Raw genomic sequence first — 19903 nt, forward strand, 5'->3', positions numbered from 1 at the left:
AACATCCAGAGCCTTGAGGAACTCCGGGCGTATCTCATCCACCCCCGGGGCCCTGTCACCAAGGAGTTTTTTGACCACATCGGTGACCTCAGTCCCAGAGATGGGGGAGCCCACCTCCGAGTCCCCAGGCTCTGCTTCCTCATTGGAAGGCATGTTATTGGGATTGAGGAGACAGTAGATATGGATATTTAAAAATATCTCCTTGGCCTATAAGAATCCTAACCACGAGCAATTCAATTTTCATTCAGGATTTATATCTTACACCTCAGAAACACTTTGCTATGGGACTCTTTGTGCCATCTGTGCTCTGTTTAAGCACATTACATGTTTATTCACATGTCCTTGGACTGTCCTCCAATTTTGTCAAACTGGGCTTTTCTCTATAATTCTCTTTCCAAGATCCTGTCCTTTTCTTCCACATATATTTATGTTCCAAAAGATAAAGATCACACAAAGAAGTGAGAAAAAATAATTCACAGTTCAATGTGCTGTATCTTTTTCATCTTAAAAAGTCCAAATTAATAATAAATACATCACTTGTTATTAAAAAGCAACAGCATGGGTAAATGTAAAAATTCAGTCAGCCAGACCCTAGCAAATCAAAAAAATAAAAACTGTAATCACTTCATATTGCAAAGGAGGCATGTGAAAGATTTTCACTTAGAAGCAGAACTAATAGAGGATCAGATTATATCCTATAGGTAGGTTTAATCATTAATTAATGGAAAACAATAATTTCCACTATAGAAAGTGCTTTCAAATCTGATGCATAATGATAACAGGAATTTGATTTAGGTTGCACAATTTATAATCTTAAACAGTTTTTGTTAGAAAATATGCTTAAATGTTAAATGGTGCTCACTGTAAAAACATGCTGAAAAAATGCACAAGTGTGAAAGCTAAAAAAGGTGTCATGAGAATGTACAAGGCCCAGCAAGACCCAAAAGGAGACAGAAAAACATACACACATTGGCAGTAATGATGTTACTTGTCATGCCACTATGTAAAGAAGGCCACAAACATGGAGCAGGAATCTCTGTGGATGCTTTGGCTGGCCACAAGTGCTATTGACTGCAAAGTGAATTGTAGAGCGTATGAGAACATGAGGGCAACCATTAAGAAGGATATCAGGGAGGCTAAAAGACAGTTGGAGAGGAATATAGCAGATAAGGCGAAAAATGACCCTAAGAGATTCTTTCAGTATTTTAGTAGTAAAAGAATAGTCAAGGAGGAGGCCAAGTGCATCAGAAATAGTAAAGGGAATTTAAAAGGTACGGACAGTGAAATAGCGGATGCCCTAAACTTACATTTTTCTGAGGTGTTTACAACTGAGCAAGTGGATAACCTCCCAGAGGTAACAGGGACTACTAAGGAGGTACTGAGGGATTTGGAAAATGTAGAGGGAGAAGCGCTGCTCAGATTAAATAGGCTGAAATCAAACAAATCACCAGGACCAGATAATATTTACCCTCGAGTTCTTAAGGAGGCTAGCGAGTACAGATATAAACCCTTGACACCTATTTTTAGGAAGTCACTGCACACTGGAGAGATTCCAAAGGACTGGAAAATGGTAAATATCATCCCATTATATAAAAAGGGTGACAGGGCAGATCCAAGTAACTACAGGCTAGTAAACTTAACATGCATCACAGGAAAATTAATGGAAGGAATTATTAAGGATAAGACTGAGCAACACCTGGCAAGGACAGGAGTTATTCTGAACAGTCAGCATGTGTTCAGAAGAGGGAGGTCGTGTTTTACTAACATGCTGGAATTCTATGAGGAGGCAACAGAGGGATACGATCAAAGTGGAGCATATGATATTATTTATTTGGACTTTCAGAAAGCATTTGATAAGGTGCCACATGAGAGGTTGGGCATCAAATTAAAAGAAGTGGGAGTTCAGGGTGATGTTTTTAGATGGGTGCAGAATTGGCTCAGACACAGGAAGCAGAGGGTGATGGTGCGAGGTACCTCATCAGAACTGGCCGATGTTAAGAGTGGTGTTCCACAGGGGTCAGTGCTAGGGTCGCTGCTATCCATATTACTAACCGAAGCTTATGGACGCAGGGCACATCGAAGCACACGCGCACTGCCGCACTGCAATGAGCCCGCCCATAGCTAACGACACAGCCACAGAAAGGTTAGTAATATGGACGAGAAGGTTGTAAACTGGATGTCACGCACACTGCCGCACTGCAACAAGCCCACCACCTGTAAACTACATTTGCTCTAATCCACTGTGCCAGTAATGTAGATCACATAACGGTCATTCAGTTTGGCGCCCGCCCCAGAGTCCATAGTCAAATGCGTCGGCGGCCCAAAACGTGGTGGCGCCCGCCCCAGAGTCAAACGCAGCGGCTTCCCAGAGTCAGTAGGTGGCGCCCAAATAACACAACGTAATGCGCCGTGGCGCCCGCCCCAGAGTCAAACGCAGCGGCTTCCCAAAACGCATTGGCTTCCCAGAGTCGGTACGTGGCGCCCAAACAACACAACCTGTGAGCTACACTTGCTCTAATCCACTGTGCCACTAATATAGATCACATAACGGTCAGAGACTCTAACCCAGCGGCTTCCCAGACTCAGTGGCTGGCACACGAACACCACAACCTGTAAACTGAACTTGCTGTGCTCCACTCTGCCAGCAGTCGGTGTCAGCAAAGGCAACGGAATCACGTCTCTACAAAACGAGACCGCTTTACTACAGATATGCGTATGTAATTAAATGTCATTTCCCCAGACTCACCCACCCTCCATGATATGTCATCCATCCAGATATTGGACGGAACAGAAACTGATTGCCATTCTTGGATTTCCGATTCGCTAGTGAATCGCGGGCTTACTTGTTTTTAATATATATAAATGATTTAGATAGGAATATAAGTAGCAAGCTGGTTAAGTTTGCAGATGATACCAAGACAGGTGGATTAGCAGATAATTTGGAATTCGTTATATAATTAAAGAAGGACTTGGCTAGCATACCGGCTGGGGCAGATTTGTGGCAGATGAAATTTAATGTCATTAAATGTAAAGTATTACACATAGGAAGTAAAAATGTTAGGTATGAATACACAATGGGCGGACAGAAAATCGAGAATATACCTTATGAGAAGGATTTAGGAGTCATAGTGGACTCTAAGCTATCAACTTCCCAACAGTGTTCAGAAGCCATTAAGAAGGCTAACAGAATGTTAGGATATATAGCACGATGTGTGGAGTACAAGTCCAAGGAGGTTATGCTCAACCTTTATAATGCACTGGTGAGGCCTCATCTTGAGTACTGTGTGTAGTTTTGGTCTCCAGGCGACAAAAAGGACATAGCAGCGCTAGAAAAGGTCCAGAGAAGAGCAACTAAGCTGATCCCAGGTCTACAGGGGTTGAATTATGAGGAAAGATTAAAAGAGCTGAGCCTTTACAGTTTAAGCAAAAGAAGATTAAGAGGTGACATGATTGAAGTGTTTAAAATTATGAAGGGAATTAGTACAGTGGATCGAGACTGTTATTTTAAAATGAGTTCATCAAGAACACGGGGACACAGCTGAAAACTTGTTAAGAGTAAATTTCACACAAACATAAGGAAGTTTTTCTTTACTCAAAGAACGATAGACACTTGGAATAAGCTACCAAGTAGTGTGGTAGACAGTAAGACATTGGGGACTTTCAAAACTCGACTTGATGTTTTTTTGGAAGAAATAAGTGGATAGGACAGTCGGCAGATAAGTAAAGTAATTCATTGGCTTTAATCAAATAAATTACATTTACATTACATGTATTAAAATACATTTAATCAAATAAAGTTTAGGTGAAGGCACCTGTATTAGAAGGTACAAAAGAGATCAAAGTAAAACACAGTCACTTACAGAAGTGAAACTGAACAAGGAAAAAAAAAATAGCCAAGGTTCTAGAACAATCTGAAAGTCAACTTGGAGAGTCACACAGCAGGTTGTAAAAGTGCATGACCTGAGAGGCCAAGGCATGTAATAATATTATTGACAGTTCATACAGGGATGTAGAGACGGTGAACAGGTGTAAATCAACTGGAGCTGCTTTAAAGATACATTTAAATGAACTAAAATAGGTTAAATAGTTTCACCCAAGCAAACTTAAAAATCTGGCAAATAATATTGCAGTCTTTTATAATGTTGGTCTTTTTGGAAGCTTGCTACTAGGGGACCTGCATATAGAGATGCCAGCTAATCCAGCACCTTGAGTACAGAATTGGAGGAACTCACCCAGGTGACCTTTAGAGAGATAGTGTGGACCCTTAGATTGGTAGGTTGGGGGACTTGGGAAGATTACAGTTCAGAGAGGTACAACCCACAAATAACCAGTTTACCAAAAACACAAAAAAACAGAAACACTGTAAGGTTAACATGCCACATTAATGTGTCACACTGATAGTGGGTTTGTACTCTTATGAGAGCCAGGGGGCCAAATCTTGATTGAACAAGCTGTGTACGAGATGGAAGGAGAATGAGAAGATGAACAATCGGGACCTGGTAGGCCAGGTAATATATTTTGGGATTTATGTTTCTGCTTGAAAGTGTATGGTGAGTCTAAAGGGTAAATTATATTATATTATATAATTAATATTATATTATGATAATAATTATTATCTATATATATAATTCACTAAGCCGCCGACAAGTAGCCACCCATGGAAAGCACGCAAGTAGCCACCCATGGAAAGCATGCAAGACAGCCACGCCCACCAACTCTAAGATATCTATATACATAATTCACTAAGCCACTGACAAGCAGACACCCATGGAAAGCATGCACCACCAACTCTAAGACCATTGGATACGACGACAACTCGCAGAGCCACGCCCACCAACTCGGACGCGACGACACAGAAAAGATGGCGTCATTTATGTTCGTCTGTGGTAGAGTCCATATGCACCTCTGAGCCACGTTGACTTTTCATTATTCTTTTTGGTTACGACGCACGACCGCGTTCACCATCGCAAACTGTTTTACACGCCATGGTCTTAGAGTTGGTGGGCGGGTCTCTGTGAGTTGCTCTTGCGAGCAGGTGCATGACCAGGCGGTTTGCATGCTTCGAGAACGAGGGTGGACGCAGCAGGACCATCTAAGAAGAAGCATGTTTATCGCGGATGTGAATCGCTGTATGCAGCGTGTACAACATAGGATACGCACGATAAATAAACCACTCTTAGCCCGCCCAACGCTAAGACAATGGGATATGCCGACAACTCACAGAGCCACGCCCACTAACTCTAAGACCATGGGATGAGAACGCCTGCCCGCCCGCCTGCCTGTTACCAGCGTGTAAAACCATCGCAGCGTTTAACTCACAAACTGCAACAACTCACCACACAAGGACGCCCTATCTCTCGAGGCATTCACACTGCCGGAAGACAACCATGGGATACGCAGAAAATAGCCATGTCAGTCAACTCACAAAGCCCAGCCCACCAACTCGAGCACGCGTCTACCCATGCTCTCAAGGCATTCACAGTGCCTGCTCATGTGCCCGGACTCAACAACTCACCAACTCGCTTTCGTCTCTGCTACAGTATACATGCACCACTGAGCCACGTTGACTTTTCATTATTCTTTTCGGTTTCGGCTGCATTTCCATATATAATCCACCAAGTTGTCCGACCGTGGGATACAAACGACAGAGCACCGCCCAACAACTCGAACCGATAGAGAGACACGCCCACCAACTCTAAGAGACCCGACTCTAATACGCCTGCCCGCCTGACTGTTACCAGCGTTCAACGCAATGTACTGGAGTGTAAAACCATCACAACTATCAGACGCATTGACTCAACACGGGAAACCTCACCCTGCCCGGACACGGAGAGGATTGACAGATTGATAGCTCTTTCTCGATTCTGTGCGTGGTGTTGCATGGCCGTACTTAGTTGGTTAATTCCAAAAACAAATGAGACTCCCTACTGCTTAATAGCTACGCGATCGCCAAGCAGTAGGTGTCCAACTTCTTAGAGGAACAAGTGGCTTTCAGCCACATGAGATTGAGCATTAACAGGTATGTGATGCCCATGGATGTCCGGTACTGCACGTGCACTACACTGAATGGATCAACGTGTGTCTACCTGGCGCCGACAGGCGTGGGTAAGCCGCTGAACCCCATTCGTAATGGGGACCGGGGCTTGCAATTGTTCCCCACGAACGAGGAATACCCAGTACGTGCGGGTCATACGCTCGCTCTGATTACGTCCCTGCCCTGTGTACGCAACCCCCCCCCATCCCCCCCCCCCCACCATGGTCGGGTGACTTGGTGGATTATATATAGAAAAGCAGGGCGAAACCGCAAAGAACAATGAAAGGACAACGTGGCTCAGAGGTGCACCGACGACAGCGACTCAGGTGAGGAGTTGGGGGCGGGCACATGAGCAGGCAGTGCGTACTGAACGATGATTGTATGTTGGTTCGTAGCGTGCATTGTTGCAATACTACTTTTCTTGGTGGTTTATTAAATTACGGATTTTGCAAATGTTCAATTTTGTCCCTCTGCTTAAAAAACATTAAAAAAGCAGCATGATTATGCGCCGTATGCTACGCCTCTGGTTGGTATGTAGCATGTAAAACAGTTTGTTTGTCGCGGATACTTTGCCTTCTACACAAAGAAAATTTTCTGTTAGATTGGCCTTTGCGATGACAATTAATAAGGCACAGGGCAAAACTTTCAAAACGATATCCATGTATTTGCCAAAACAAGTTTTTAGTCAGGGACAATAATTGTATGTTGCTCTCTCCAAAGTTCCATCTTTTCATTCACTTTCTGTTGTATCATCAAACCCACCCCTTTTAGACAACTATGTCTTTCCGGAAGTGTTCAGCCATCAATAAATGATCATGCGGCATATACCTGCAGGAACACGTGCAGCGAGCGAGCGAGGCAGAGAGAGAGAAAGCGAGCGACACACACACATACAGGCGTGCGAGAGAGAGAGGGCTGAACGCATAAGAATAATAATACTTCATTACATTGATATAGCACTGTTCTCAGTATTCAAAGCGCTATCCACACAGGGAGGAAGTGGGAACCAAACCCACAATCTTCCACAGTCTCCTTACTGCAAAGCAGCTGCACTACCACTGCGCCACAAGGCAGTTAAAGAATGTACCGGCCTCGATTTTGTTTTCACTTCTGTTTACAGCGATCGGGTCGTGGATAGCATTGTTGCAATGTTACTTTTCTTAGTGGCTTATTACATTACGGATGTTTCACATGTTCATTTTTTCCCCTGTTCTTTCTCAGCTTTGACTCCGGAACATCTCAGTACGCAAGCTATATTAAGTGTCAACAACGAAGACTCGCTACACCTTAATCTACAAGTACTGACACTTATCCCTACCGATGAAGTAACTTTCACCAGCGTGGCCTTCTTCATCACAGATGATACCGCTTTCAGTCACGGACAATTGTATGTTGCTCTCTCCAGAGGTCTATCTTTTCATTCACTTCCAGTCGTATCCTCAAACCCACGCCATTTGGACAACTGTGTCGTTCAGGAAGTGTTCACCCATCAATACATAATTATGTGGCGTATGCTACGCGGGTTGGCTAGTATATATTATATTCTTATTTTAAAGGGTGAATTATATTGAAAGTGCTATTTATATTTAAGAATTGTTTTGTTCTTCCTGGTAACTTTTAATCTAAACTATTACTATACCACAGTGATTGGTAATGTCAAAGGACTGTCATCAAGACTTATTTAACACTAGAATTACCAGAGCCTACGAGAAAACTCGTAAATCTGGCCCATCTTAAATCCATTCGCACCTCACCCTCAGCGTCTTTTGTCCTATAAATGTTCCGATTAAGACAAGCAGCAAGCAGCCGGCTATTCCATCCCCCCACCCACCGCCGCAGTTCAATTAGCAAAGAAGTTTCTCGGTGCTCAGTGTTTATGTGGTTTGGGATCGTGAACACGGCTGAGAGAATAAAACTGAATAAAAAAAAAAACATAGCTAACCTTTACAGTTATCATAAATTACACCAGCTGTTACAGACTGGAATCAAATGTATGTTTTTATTCTAAAATAGTAAGAATACGTGCAGCTCACTTCTCAAAACGGACTCAAACTTGTCAAGTTTAGATTACCAGTCAACAGCTGATACCGTTGAGCCAGAGAAGCAGTCGTAGTAAATGCATGTCAATGTCACACCCAAACACGGGTTCTTTTTCTGCAGTTATATTTTTGAATAGAAGCGCACTTGTTCTGTTATATTTGTACCTTTTGTGAAAGTGCTTCTTTGATATTTGGAATTCAGGCTTCACACATTATACATTTCATGTCTACATTTTGTCAATTATTACTAAAACATGAAAAACGTTTCTGTTTTAACGATGTGTTTACATAGATCGTTGTAGACACGGAACACACATGAAATGCATGTGTTCCAAATAACGATATAGTATTTATAAAAGGTGTCATTTTGCTTGACTTCCCACTCTATTCAACTCTAAGCAACTGACATGCAGGTAAACAGACTTGAGCTGAGAAAACTGTGTGGCGGTGGGGGATGTGATAGCAGGCTGCTTGCTGTTTGCTGCTTATCCACACATTTACAGGACAAAAGACAGAGACAGAGAGGTGAGAAGCGATTTAAGGTGGGACGGATCTATGAGTTTTTTCGTAGGCTCTGGTAATTCTAGTGTTAACTCTGTTAGAAAGAACAGCACCTGGTAAGCTTTCTTTATCATGATGAATGGGTGGATCAATTTCTTTACCTCCTCTACCAACTGGCTATTGATATATAAAGGTACAAACAGTCTTTTATATTAACTGGTGTTCACCATCAATTCTTTTGCTTTGTTGACACACTTCCAGAATGATTTTACGTTTAACGTTTGGTACACTCCACAAATGAAAATGATAAGACGGCATTGTTTTACTGAAAAATATCAACAGTTAAATGAAGGAGTGACTAATCAAAGTAAAAGAGGTAAAGTAAAGATGAGAGTAAATGGTGTGCTGATGTTTCTCCAGTGGCAAAGTATCACTTCTGGCCTACATTAATCCTGAGGGCTGTGCCACTAACAATGTACATCAACTTGTTTTCCACCAAGGAACTCTTCATTGATAACTTTACTGGATGAAGGCTCATTTTCTTCTAATCTATGTACATAACTATGGATTTCTTTGTTTGAAGCAGGTTGCTATCGGACCCACCTATGCAATGGCCATCAGCAATACTCTAATAGCATCTTCTTTTATATGTTTCTCAGAATGTTACTATTGAATCATAATGCACAAAAATAGCCACAGTATTTCCTGTCAGATTTTCTTTTTCACAAATTAGCTGACTCTGCTCTCATTTCTGGCAGTCCACCCAACTACTTTCCACTTCAAATAAATGAAGCTACTAAAGACAGGGTACACATCTTTTTTTTGCTGAGAGTCATTTGCAGAAAGAGAACCATTGACTGTGAAAGAGATCAGCCAACGATAAGCATTCCTGGGAACAGTTAAAATTAACCACTGCTGCTGTACACAATGAACCACAGACTGCAAAGACTGAAATCTGTAGTGTATCAAACGTGGCTGTCATTGCTGCTAACAAATCTTTTCTTTTTCTGCACATGAAACCTAACAGGCTTTGGAGTTTTGCATTGCTCCCCTATGAATACTTCCCAACATGATCTGCAGAAGGAGTATAAATCTCACTTTGAGATGGTGTTAAAGCGTGTGGCTTAACCAAAATAAGCAAGCAAACAAAAAACAACTTGAGTCTTTCATATGCGTATGTAAGGAGTTAATGACATTTATAATGTCTCAAGGTTCAATAACAGCAGAACCTCTGTTTTAAAAACACTTTTTTGGACTGAGCTCAGGGGGACTAAATAAAAGGGTTGTGTCATTGGGGTAGTAAATGCCTAATCAACAGAAGAATGAACACATTCATATGTTTTAATATTCAGTTAAGTTCCTAAACACTCCTGAAAAGAAATGCTTTAAGTCTGTTTTCTCAGATACTCAGGCTTTGTCAAAAATGCTGCCTTACTTGTTACAGCCTATATCTTTTCCATGTTAAGCATTTCATTTGAAATATTTATAAAATGTATAGCTGGCTTTCATTTTAAATCTTGGTAAATCTGCTGCTTTCAATTGGGTATTTTTGCAGACCAGTGCTTCTGTACCCTGGTCTTGGTAACATGCTGAAATAAGTGGTCTTTATTTTGAACAATTTCCAAATTACTGTCTTTGTACATCATATGTTTCATTTTCCTGTCTTTAATTTATTAATCTAAAAATGTCACTCAGGTTCAATTACATTTTTTTTTAAATTTAATGAAAGAGTTGTGTGTTTCGTATGCAAGAGTACTCCAACGTCTACAATTTGAAAAGCAGCTATATAATGATGTGATTTTTTTCTGTGCTGCTATTTTTTATTAATGAATATTTAATTAAATTTAGTACTAGGGTGTTGTACCATGTTAGCCATTATACTGGTCTACAAAAAAATTTTTTGTTTGCTTCTGAGAACTTCAGAACATCTCTCTATTAAGTTTTTTACACTGATTTCATATATGAAATCGGAATTAAGCTAGCATGTCAAGTTTTTAAAATACACATCATTGACGTTTTGACACTTTTGCACAACAATATAATATATCAACACGATATCTGAAGTTTGGACTATGTACCACCAAAATTGTTTTGATGTGTTTACTCTGAAAACAAACCAGAAGACGCTACCAGAGACACATTAAATCATGTTTATGTCAATTTACCTCAATAAAAAAATGAGGTCAGCGTACCCAAAAATGTTGGAGGCACTTGCTTTTGCGCTTGTACTGCACATCCATCTCTCTTTTCAAGAACAGTAGTCATCCATCATGTTCGGAGTGAATTTTTCCCGATATCAGTTTTCCATCACCTTTATATATTGATGAAATCTTTCCCCATACTCATCTCTGACATCGCTTAGATTTGGTAGAAAAAAGTCGAGATGAGAATGTAAAAAATGCGTCTTCAGTGACATTCTGGCTCCGGTAAGCTAATATACTTTCAGCAGGTTCTCCACAAGCTCAGCATAATTCTCTGCTCTGTGACTGCCAAGAAAATTCTGTACAACCTGCACGAATGAGGATGCTGATTCAGTGGGCTTCTTCAGTGGGTTTCTTTTTGAACTCATTATCAAGCATCAGTTCATGGATTTCAGGGCCAACAAAAACACCTTCCTTAATTTTGGCTTCACTTTTCTCGAGACCAAACTTATTTCTTAAATGCTGAAATGCATCGCCTTTACTGTCCAGTCACCCTAGTTGTCCAAGACCTGGAACATCATAACTAACAAATGGAATGTGTTGGACGAAAACTGTTTTCAGTGAGATTTGTTAAAGTACAGGTGAAAGAATCCCAGTAGCAAAATGCTTGTTGACCAGTGTTATGAATGTAGTGAAAAGTCAAGCAAAATGACACCTTTTATTATCTAACCAAAAAGATTACAATATGCAAGCTTTCGAGGCAACTCAGGCTTCTTCTTCAGGCAAGGTGAAGAAGGGGCCTGAGTTGCCTCGAAACCTTGCATATTGTGATCTTTTCAGGTAGCCAGTAAAAGGTGTCATTTTGCTTGACTTTTCACTAATTAAATTTGTAAATATTGTTCAAATTTAATAAGCAAATATAGTTAAATGATGAGAAAGAACCAACTCATGTTAATCAGAACTCAAAACTGCATTATATATTTTCCTGAATTTGTAAACAAAGCCAATATCACAATTTAGAAGAGCTGTAAAAAGACAGTCAAGTGGTTGTGGAGATATCACTGCATCTGCCTCACAAATCCAGAAACTTGGTTTAAATCCTGACCCAGTTCTGTCAGTATGGGCTTTTTTTCCTGGATTCCTACATTTCTTTTCTCATGTCAGAAATGTGCATGTTAGGTTTACTAATGACCACAACTGTCTCTTTGTGGATGTGCCTGTGTGTTCACCTTGTGCTGCACTGACATTCCATCCAGGGCTGTTTATTACCACTTGCATCAGAAGCAATGCAAGTCAGATGACAGGTTTGGGTGGTACAGATTTAGATGGAGTAGATCCTGTAAATGGAAGATTGCCCTTTGGAAATTGGTTTTATACTTATGGGCATATAGAATTATCTCCAAAACCATATTTCTTAATTGGGATGCTCTTTAGCTTACTCTGGAGTTTTCCCATGAATAAGGATCACGGGGATGTGAGTACTGTATACTCACAAGCCCCTGATTTTGTGCCAGCATATGACATGCTTACCTCGATGTAACTTAGAATTAGTGACAGAAAAAAAAACTTTTTATTTTTGTCCCGCTATGTAATGTACTTTGTCTTCTGGGTGGATGTTTGTAAGGATATCTCCTATTTAATATGTAGATCTACTAGTAAAGCTCAGTAAATACAGTATGTAAGAAATAAGGGAGACACACTAGGGCCAGTGACTCAGAGGAACAACCTTTACAACCTTTCAAAAGTTGAATTGCTATGAACTCTCCATGTTTAATCACAAACAATGTTCTCACTGCATTTGGTACCAGAACACCTCCAGGCAAAAGGAGAAATGTAGCCATATAAGAAAGTGAAAATAAAATCTGAAAGTTAATTCCATGAAACTAAAGTGACATTCAGGCTATCAAAAAGCTACTGAAGGCTAACTTAACTTGACCTGTATTTCGAGCACTGAAATAATTTTACTTCTCTTTCACTGTGAAGAACAAGAATTCTCTACTGCTTTGACATTAACTTTTGCCTTAATCAAAATAAAAATCTCATTCCATTATTCCCTTCTAGATGTATAATTAACTGTGTATACAGTGTGTTCCACAATCTACACAATTAAAAAAAACAATTACTTTTACCTAAACTTTTTGGGAAACCAATCTTATAAAAAATACAATATCACAAGTACTTACCTGAATCCAGAGTGGTGATACAAAGTGCCTTAATGTAAATTTTCATACACTGCATGTGGATCAGACTAACCCAGAATGTGACAAGGTAGTACGAGAAAAGCTTAAAAGTTTTAAAGATGAAAGTGTTTTAAAAATAAGCTTCATTTAATATTTAAACGTGTTGATTTGTGAAGCAGTGCTGCCTCACAGTCCCACAGATGCTGTGTTTGAACACCATTGCTGTCTGTTTGAACTTTGCATGTACTTTCCCAGGTTTATGTGGGTTCTTCTTCATGGAACTCTGAATTCCTCCCAGGTTCTAAAGACATGTATGCTAAGTGTCACACACGTGCACATAGGAGGCAGCTAAAGAGCTTGAGTAAGGGCAATTCCATTCAAACCAGGATGTGACAGAGTGCACTGACTCTTTTTCTCCCTTCCCTACAGACCAGTCACGGGAGAATCCACCTGGTCCTCTTGACGTCACTTCTGGGACCGAGCCTATGGAAGAAGACCTTGACGGCTCTGGCCCCTGTGATGTCATGTCCAGGCTAGAGCCTATGGTTGAAGACCCTCATGAGCCGACCCCTTTGACCTCACTTCCTGTCTTCCCCTTTCAAAGCCTCCACCTTTTCCCTATTCCCTCAGTTCTGTTTTGGACTCGGTTTTGTGCACATCAGTTTTCACGACATTGCAGCCAGGATACCAATTATACGAGTGGCTGCCCCAAACCTTGCTATGTGGAGTTTGTAACATAAGTTAACTGCTAATTCAAAAATGGCCCTTAGTGCAGGATTGATCCCTGCAATAGACTGGCATCTAATTCCTGGGTTAGTTCCTCTCTTACTCGTGATACTGCAGGAATAGGCTTTGGCCAACTGCATGTCAGAATTTGATTAAGTGGGTTTGATGTTATGTTGTTGATTCACTGGGATTAAACCTAAACACATGCATACATCTAAAAACTAAATTCGTCCCGTTACACATATTTAAAGTAAAATCAAGAGCTAGAGTTATCGTTTTTCAAATAATGCGCTAAATGTATAAAATTACAAATTAATTTCCAATTGTGAATTCATTAAATAACCAGCCAGCCTACTGGATGCTCAACTCAATAACTCCAACATAAGTCTGTGTAAATTGTAAGTACTAGGTGAGGGAGACCAGGTGATATATAAGCATAAAGAGGGGATCATCAAACATGCACCAGCAAAGTTTCAAAGATTACAGAAAGCAGAATTGGATGAGTTCTTGGAGTCCAAAGCTACATTCCACTGTAGAGAGAGTGGTATGGGGATACTACTTCCCATTGCGCAACTTTTCCCATGAAATACTCATCATATGCAATAATAATCATAATACAGCAAAAATATGAGAAACAAGGAGGCAACATGGCACCAAAGCATGAATTTGCACCTGTAGCCAGTTTTCAGACTTTGGTTTCCGTTGTGTTTCTCCATTGAAATGTTAGTAAAATTAGCTGAAGCCTTCGTCGTACCCATCTCACAGTGATCCCCTCCGTAGCTTGGGAGGCATAAGCATGTGTAAGTGTTGATGCCATCGATGCAGGTGGCTCCATTCACACAAGGGCTTGATAGGCATTCATCAGTGTCTGCAAGAAAATGGTCTGCCATTAGGATTCCTAACTGGGGCTCTGACCCAGAGGAGGGCAGTATAGGGTAACAGAGGATTGGTTTTCAATAAAGAGTTATCAAAGGAATAGATAATGTTGACATTGAATGGAGTAGGAGCGTGCAGTTATTTGAATCTATTTGCTAGTGCTGCTTGAGAAGCCAGAATTCTACATCTTTAATGTTTATTGGACTGCTTGCAAATATCCAGATGTGTGACTTGCGTATTTGCAGCTTTTTTCACCTGATGGTCAAAGGTCAAAATAATCTAAAAGCTGTAAAGAATATACATAACTTAAGAATTTTCTTATTAAATCAGAGGCGAAATATACTCTGTAAATGTATGATCAGCCAGATGTTAAAGAAAACTTAGCATAATGTTAAAATTGCAACCATTGATTGGATACTACAGGGGCTGCTTTTAGAGGATCACCAAAAGAGGAAGAGGTGTAGTATGCTCATCTGTGAAATGTAAGTCATCATGGACTCAGGTAATTGTTCCTCTCCTAAAATGACACTAATCTCTAAGAATAACCTTTTTATGTTACTTTCTCTTAGTGAATGCTGACACTCATGTAGCTTTCCATATATTTGTTTTTGTAAAATTCAGCCCTTTGTTAATCATAATATATACAGTATGAAGAACAACAGTTCATCAATATAAACTTCAATAAAAAATATTTACGTTCAGAAGCAGTGACCCAGTTTCCTTGAAAAACTAAATAATAAGGCATATAAAATGCTGCAAGAGTTTTCAAAATTCATAGCTGAATTTATTGGTCCAGAATGAGACTACTAATTATGAAGATTAGAATATGGCAAAATTACAAATGATGATAAAACAGATTCTATACTCAATAGCCTGAAGACGAAAAAGGGTCACCCATTAATTCAAGAGTTATATAACTGCCTTTTTTGGACCTGTGGTTAGCAAAATTATCTATCTAAAATGTAATCATCTGCCAGAATGTCACATTCAAGCTCTGCTGTGAACAATATTTTGGATTTTTTTTTGGCCAAGGAATTATTCAAGAATAAAATAGATATGCCAGGGAGATTTCAGCGACAAGGAGTTGGGCATTGACCAACTGGAAAAGTGGCACTGCAAAGGACTGTCTGTAAAGGCTGAATGACATGATCTACTTAATATATAGTTTGCCTGATTAAACTGCCCTTGCCTTCAGTGGAGGTAGCAGACTATTCTAGGCCATATCATAATGTTCTTTACAAGAAGGATTTTTAGAGTGCACTGTTATTGAAACCATGTTCATGGGAATATCTAGTGTTTATTACTACCAAGAAAGAAGAAAGATATTGAAGATGAACTGACAGCAGTTTGAATTACAGTTACATTTTTATGCAATTGTTTTGTTCACCCCACTGAATTAAAGCTGAAAGTCTGCACTTCAACTGCATCTGAGTTGTTTCATTTAAAATTCATTGTGGTAATGTACAGAACCAAAATTAGAAAAAAGTTGTCTCTGTCCAAGTATTTATGGACCTAACTGTATGTGTATAATAAGCCCAGAAAAAGTCAGTGCTGGCAAACGGAGACTATCCCAGCACCTTCAATCAAGACAACTTCTGTTCAGGATGAGGATACAATGCATACATATAGTCAAGGATGTAACAGGCACTCATGGGGTTGCAAAGTCCAGTGCTTTAGCTACACAGACACTATTAATAGAGACGTATCTTTGCGCATCATCTGTATATGGTCCAAGCTTTTGTTAGGTACTGTAATGTATGAAGGGCACCACATCTTTAAAGATGGTAGAAAGTGCTGATGTAAGTGATGAGACAGCCTTTGTAACACAATCCATTGGCCTTATTGTAGTGCTCTTCTCTCATGTTAATGTTAGGCAGGTGTGCCACTATGCCATCATTGTCACCTATAGCATTGTATTCTCAAGAACTGATAAGAACACCCAGTCGGGGCATATATGGTAACCATAACCTGACCCTATCATGTTAACTTATCAATTAGCAGCGGTTGTCAGGTTTAAAGATATCAAAGCTTGATCATTTGCATATTTGGCCATGAAAATGTACCTTGACAGTTTATACTGAAATTGGAGCACTGCTTCTGCTTTTGGGTAAAACCATTTTTAACAGTGTATGAGCTAAATATAAAGAATTTTAAAAGAGTTTTGGGTAACAGAACAATACACCTTTGTGACATGCTTACAAATACTAAATTAATGGAAATCCACAATTAGGTGTCATTAATGAAACAATATGAATGATTTCTTTTTTCTTTTTAAAAGCATACTAAATGTTTGTGAGCAAAATTAATTTATGTGTTTATATTTAAAATAATTACAATTTAAAGTAAATAAATCAATGCATCAGTTTATCTTCAATTAAATAACATGTACTTTTGCATATTCTTTCCTGTACTGTTATTGTATTTTTATTTCATCTTTATTTCATAATACCATGTTGTATTTATGACATATGTTTTGTCAGAAAGCTATTTTCATTTAATAATGATACTCTTCTAAAGGATGTACTGCAACATATGATCTAGGTAATAACTATATTTGGAAAATATGCATCAATAAACATACAACATTTCCAAATAAATAATAAATATATTTATTAGTAGAGCACTTTATTTACATATCTATCAAGTGAAGCGTAGTGTGCATTCACCATGTTATTAGTTACTGTATGTGTTAAATATTTATTGACTATTAGACTAAACTAGACTATTTTTTGATGTGTTTGTCAGTACTTTATGAACAAGAGCTGTGGAGCTAATGGAGTTTAGGTCCATTGCATTGGGTATTATGAAAATGGTACACATTGGCTAGATGATTCTAATAATGGGTATTGTTTTGACCTACCCTAACCTGAACTTAACAGTGTTCACTTTGGTAAAGACAGTATTTGTAATATTGCTCATACATAAACTATTATAAAACTCTTCGAAAAACATTGTCTATGCTTAAGAATAAAAAATGATTTTCAAAATCATATTTAAAGGAATCCATGGCTTCTGTCATTAAATATAACAGGCCACAACAACTTTACATGTACACCAAATAAAACTCAGATAATCAAGAGTAAATAAATGTGTATTTTTATATTTGTGTATCTAACTTCTAAATTTACTTTTGAATATTCAAAATATTATACATATAATGATGCAAAAATCAGTTGCTGGTAGGAATCATCATTGAATGACAGATGTCATCCATACTATTTAATTCACAAAAAACAAATCAGATAAAAAATATATAATTTACAGAAGACATTATGCGCCATGGCACTGTTTCTTTTAAATTATTTGTCTTTTTTGCAGGAATGTGGTGTAGATTGTTTTAGAATTTATTTCAAGAAACTCAAGATATTTACAGTATTTCTTAATTAGTTAATAATCATTTTGTGTAGCCCTTTTAACTATAAAACCTTAAGAAATGACTCTTACTGAAAATTAGATTTTACAATTATTCTGGGACCATGCATGAGCAATAGTATTATAAAAGTAGCAAAATTATCTTTGAAGAACTGTGTTGATTGACATAAGCCCTTATTATTTTTCTTGTATATACCTCCGTTAGTATGTTGTCATTTTGATGTGAAAATAAACATCACTTTATTAACAGAATTCTGTACTGTACTTTTAATTATTCAAAAATAAAATTACATATGTATTTACTTGTTTGATTCATTATTGAATAGGTTTATCACATAATGTATTTGTTTATATAATTAATAACAATTTTGATTCTCTGGAATTTTGAAAAGCTTCTTTAAAAGAAATTTTATGTGACTTTGTATATTTTGCCAAATTTACATGAGGTTGGCCTTCTGTAACTTTATACTCAGTGATTCCAGCCTTATAATATTTAACTGATACCAAACTCAGTATGTCTTTATTAAAAATCAATGTGTCTTATTGGAAGGTAAAATAACCTTTAGAGATTTGGAAAACTTAACCTGATAATAACTATTTCAGCAGGCACTTAGCAAATTGATTGCAAATAAGTAGCCAGACAAACAAAGAATGAAGGACAGAAATGAGCATGTAGAATAGCAGACAAAGAAATTACAGTATTGAACAACATTACACTGAACAGAAGTGTACCTTCTCTTATACCTTTAAACAGAAACAGCTATTTTTAGTATAAGAAACAAACTCATTGCTGTAAAGCACACAAAACACAATATATCTCAGACAAAGATTTAAGAAATGCCAGTTCCAAACACCAACAAGAAAGACGGGCAGACAGACACCAGAGGACATAAAGAGACATGACATAAGCAATCTGTCACAAAATTATACTAATAAAATTGCATTCATTAAATACGATAATAAAATATAGTGCCAAAACTTTGAAAGGACTAACCTTTTAAATATTATACATAAATAAAGAAAACTCAACAATGTAAAAACACACAAGTAAAATAACTGCGTTGCCCTGAAACAGTACATAATCTTTTACATTTGTTAAAATTTTATATCACCATAACAACATACATTTGTATGTGATCACAACAATGATGTAAAGCACATTTACTTTTACTTTAAGCCCTTGAACATCAGACAGATTTGACAGATTAGAAAACTGCAAATCCAAGAAAAGCACAATATAGGTAGATACAGATACAGATAAAAAGGCACTGAATCAAAGTGGCTTTGTCACTAGAAAAATCTTTCAGCAAAGACATGTAAGGGGTCTTTCTCAAAATATTTGGCAGTTCTTATTGTGCTAGCAATATTCTTATTTTCTCAAGATGGATTGAACTTTTGAAAAACTATCTTGAAACAAATTATGGGTAACATGAAAACAGGAATATTTCACATAGTATAGTCCTTGATTTGTGTTTCTAATAAATAAATCCTGGCGACTTTTATTTAATATGAATCTCATGAACTCACCTATTTGGCAGTTGTCTCCAGTCAGACCTGGGGGGCAATCACAAATTCCAATCCCATTCTGCATGATACAAGTTCCTATGCCACAAGGATTGGGATCACATGTGTCCAGTAAAGCTGAAGATTAAGTATAGCAGTTAACCTGGATTATATATCATAAACCAATACTGTAGATCAGGTAAAATGATTTATTGTGCTGATTAAGCACTTTTCATTCATCAAATGTTGATTGTGTTTACTATCGTTCTAAATCAGGGGTTCTCAAATTCAGTCTTGGGGACTCTATACTGCTTCAGGATCCAGGCAGTCTTACAATTAGTGTGTCATTTTACATCTAATTCATTTCATTTATTCAGTTGGGGACTTATTTATAAAACCTTGCTTAGGTTCCATATTAAAATTTTGCTTACACTAGAAAGGCAAAAATGGTGTAAGTGCAAAAAAAATAATCAGATTTATAAAGTTGTACACATGCCACAATTTCTTTTACAAATCTCAAATCAACATAAA

General features: G+C 38.2%; 2 protein-coding genes across 2 annotated transcripts in view; one reads left to right on the forward strand and one right to left on the reverse strand.

Annotated features, from left to right (window-relative positions):
- Nucleotides 1-19903, forward strand: part of LOC114667240 (EGF-like repeat and discoidin I-like domain-containing protein 3) — a 742682-nt gene that overhangs the window by 270291 nt on the left and 452488 nt on the right. The window lies entirely within an intron of this gene.
- LOC114667233 (aggrecan core protein-like) overlaps nt 1-19903 on the reverse strand; it is a 208133-nt gene that overhangs the window by 33840 nt on the left and 154390 nt on the right. The window contains 2 exon segments of the mRNA XM_028822446.2: nt 14376-14489; nt 19397-19510. Coding sequence (XP_028678279.2) covers nt 14376-14489; nt 19397-19510 — 228 coding nt within the window.

Source organism: Erpetoichthys calabaricus, chromosome 17 (genome assembly GCF_900747795.2).
Source record: "Erpetoichthys calabaricus chromosome 17, fErpCal1.3, whole genome shotgun sequence".
Lineage (NCBI taxonomy): Eukaryota > Metazoa > Chordata > Cladistia > Polypteriformes > Polypteridae > Erpetoichthys > Erpetoichthys calabaricus.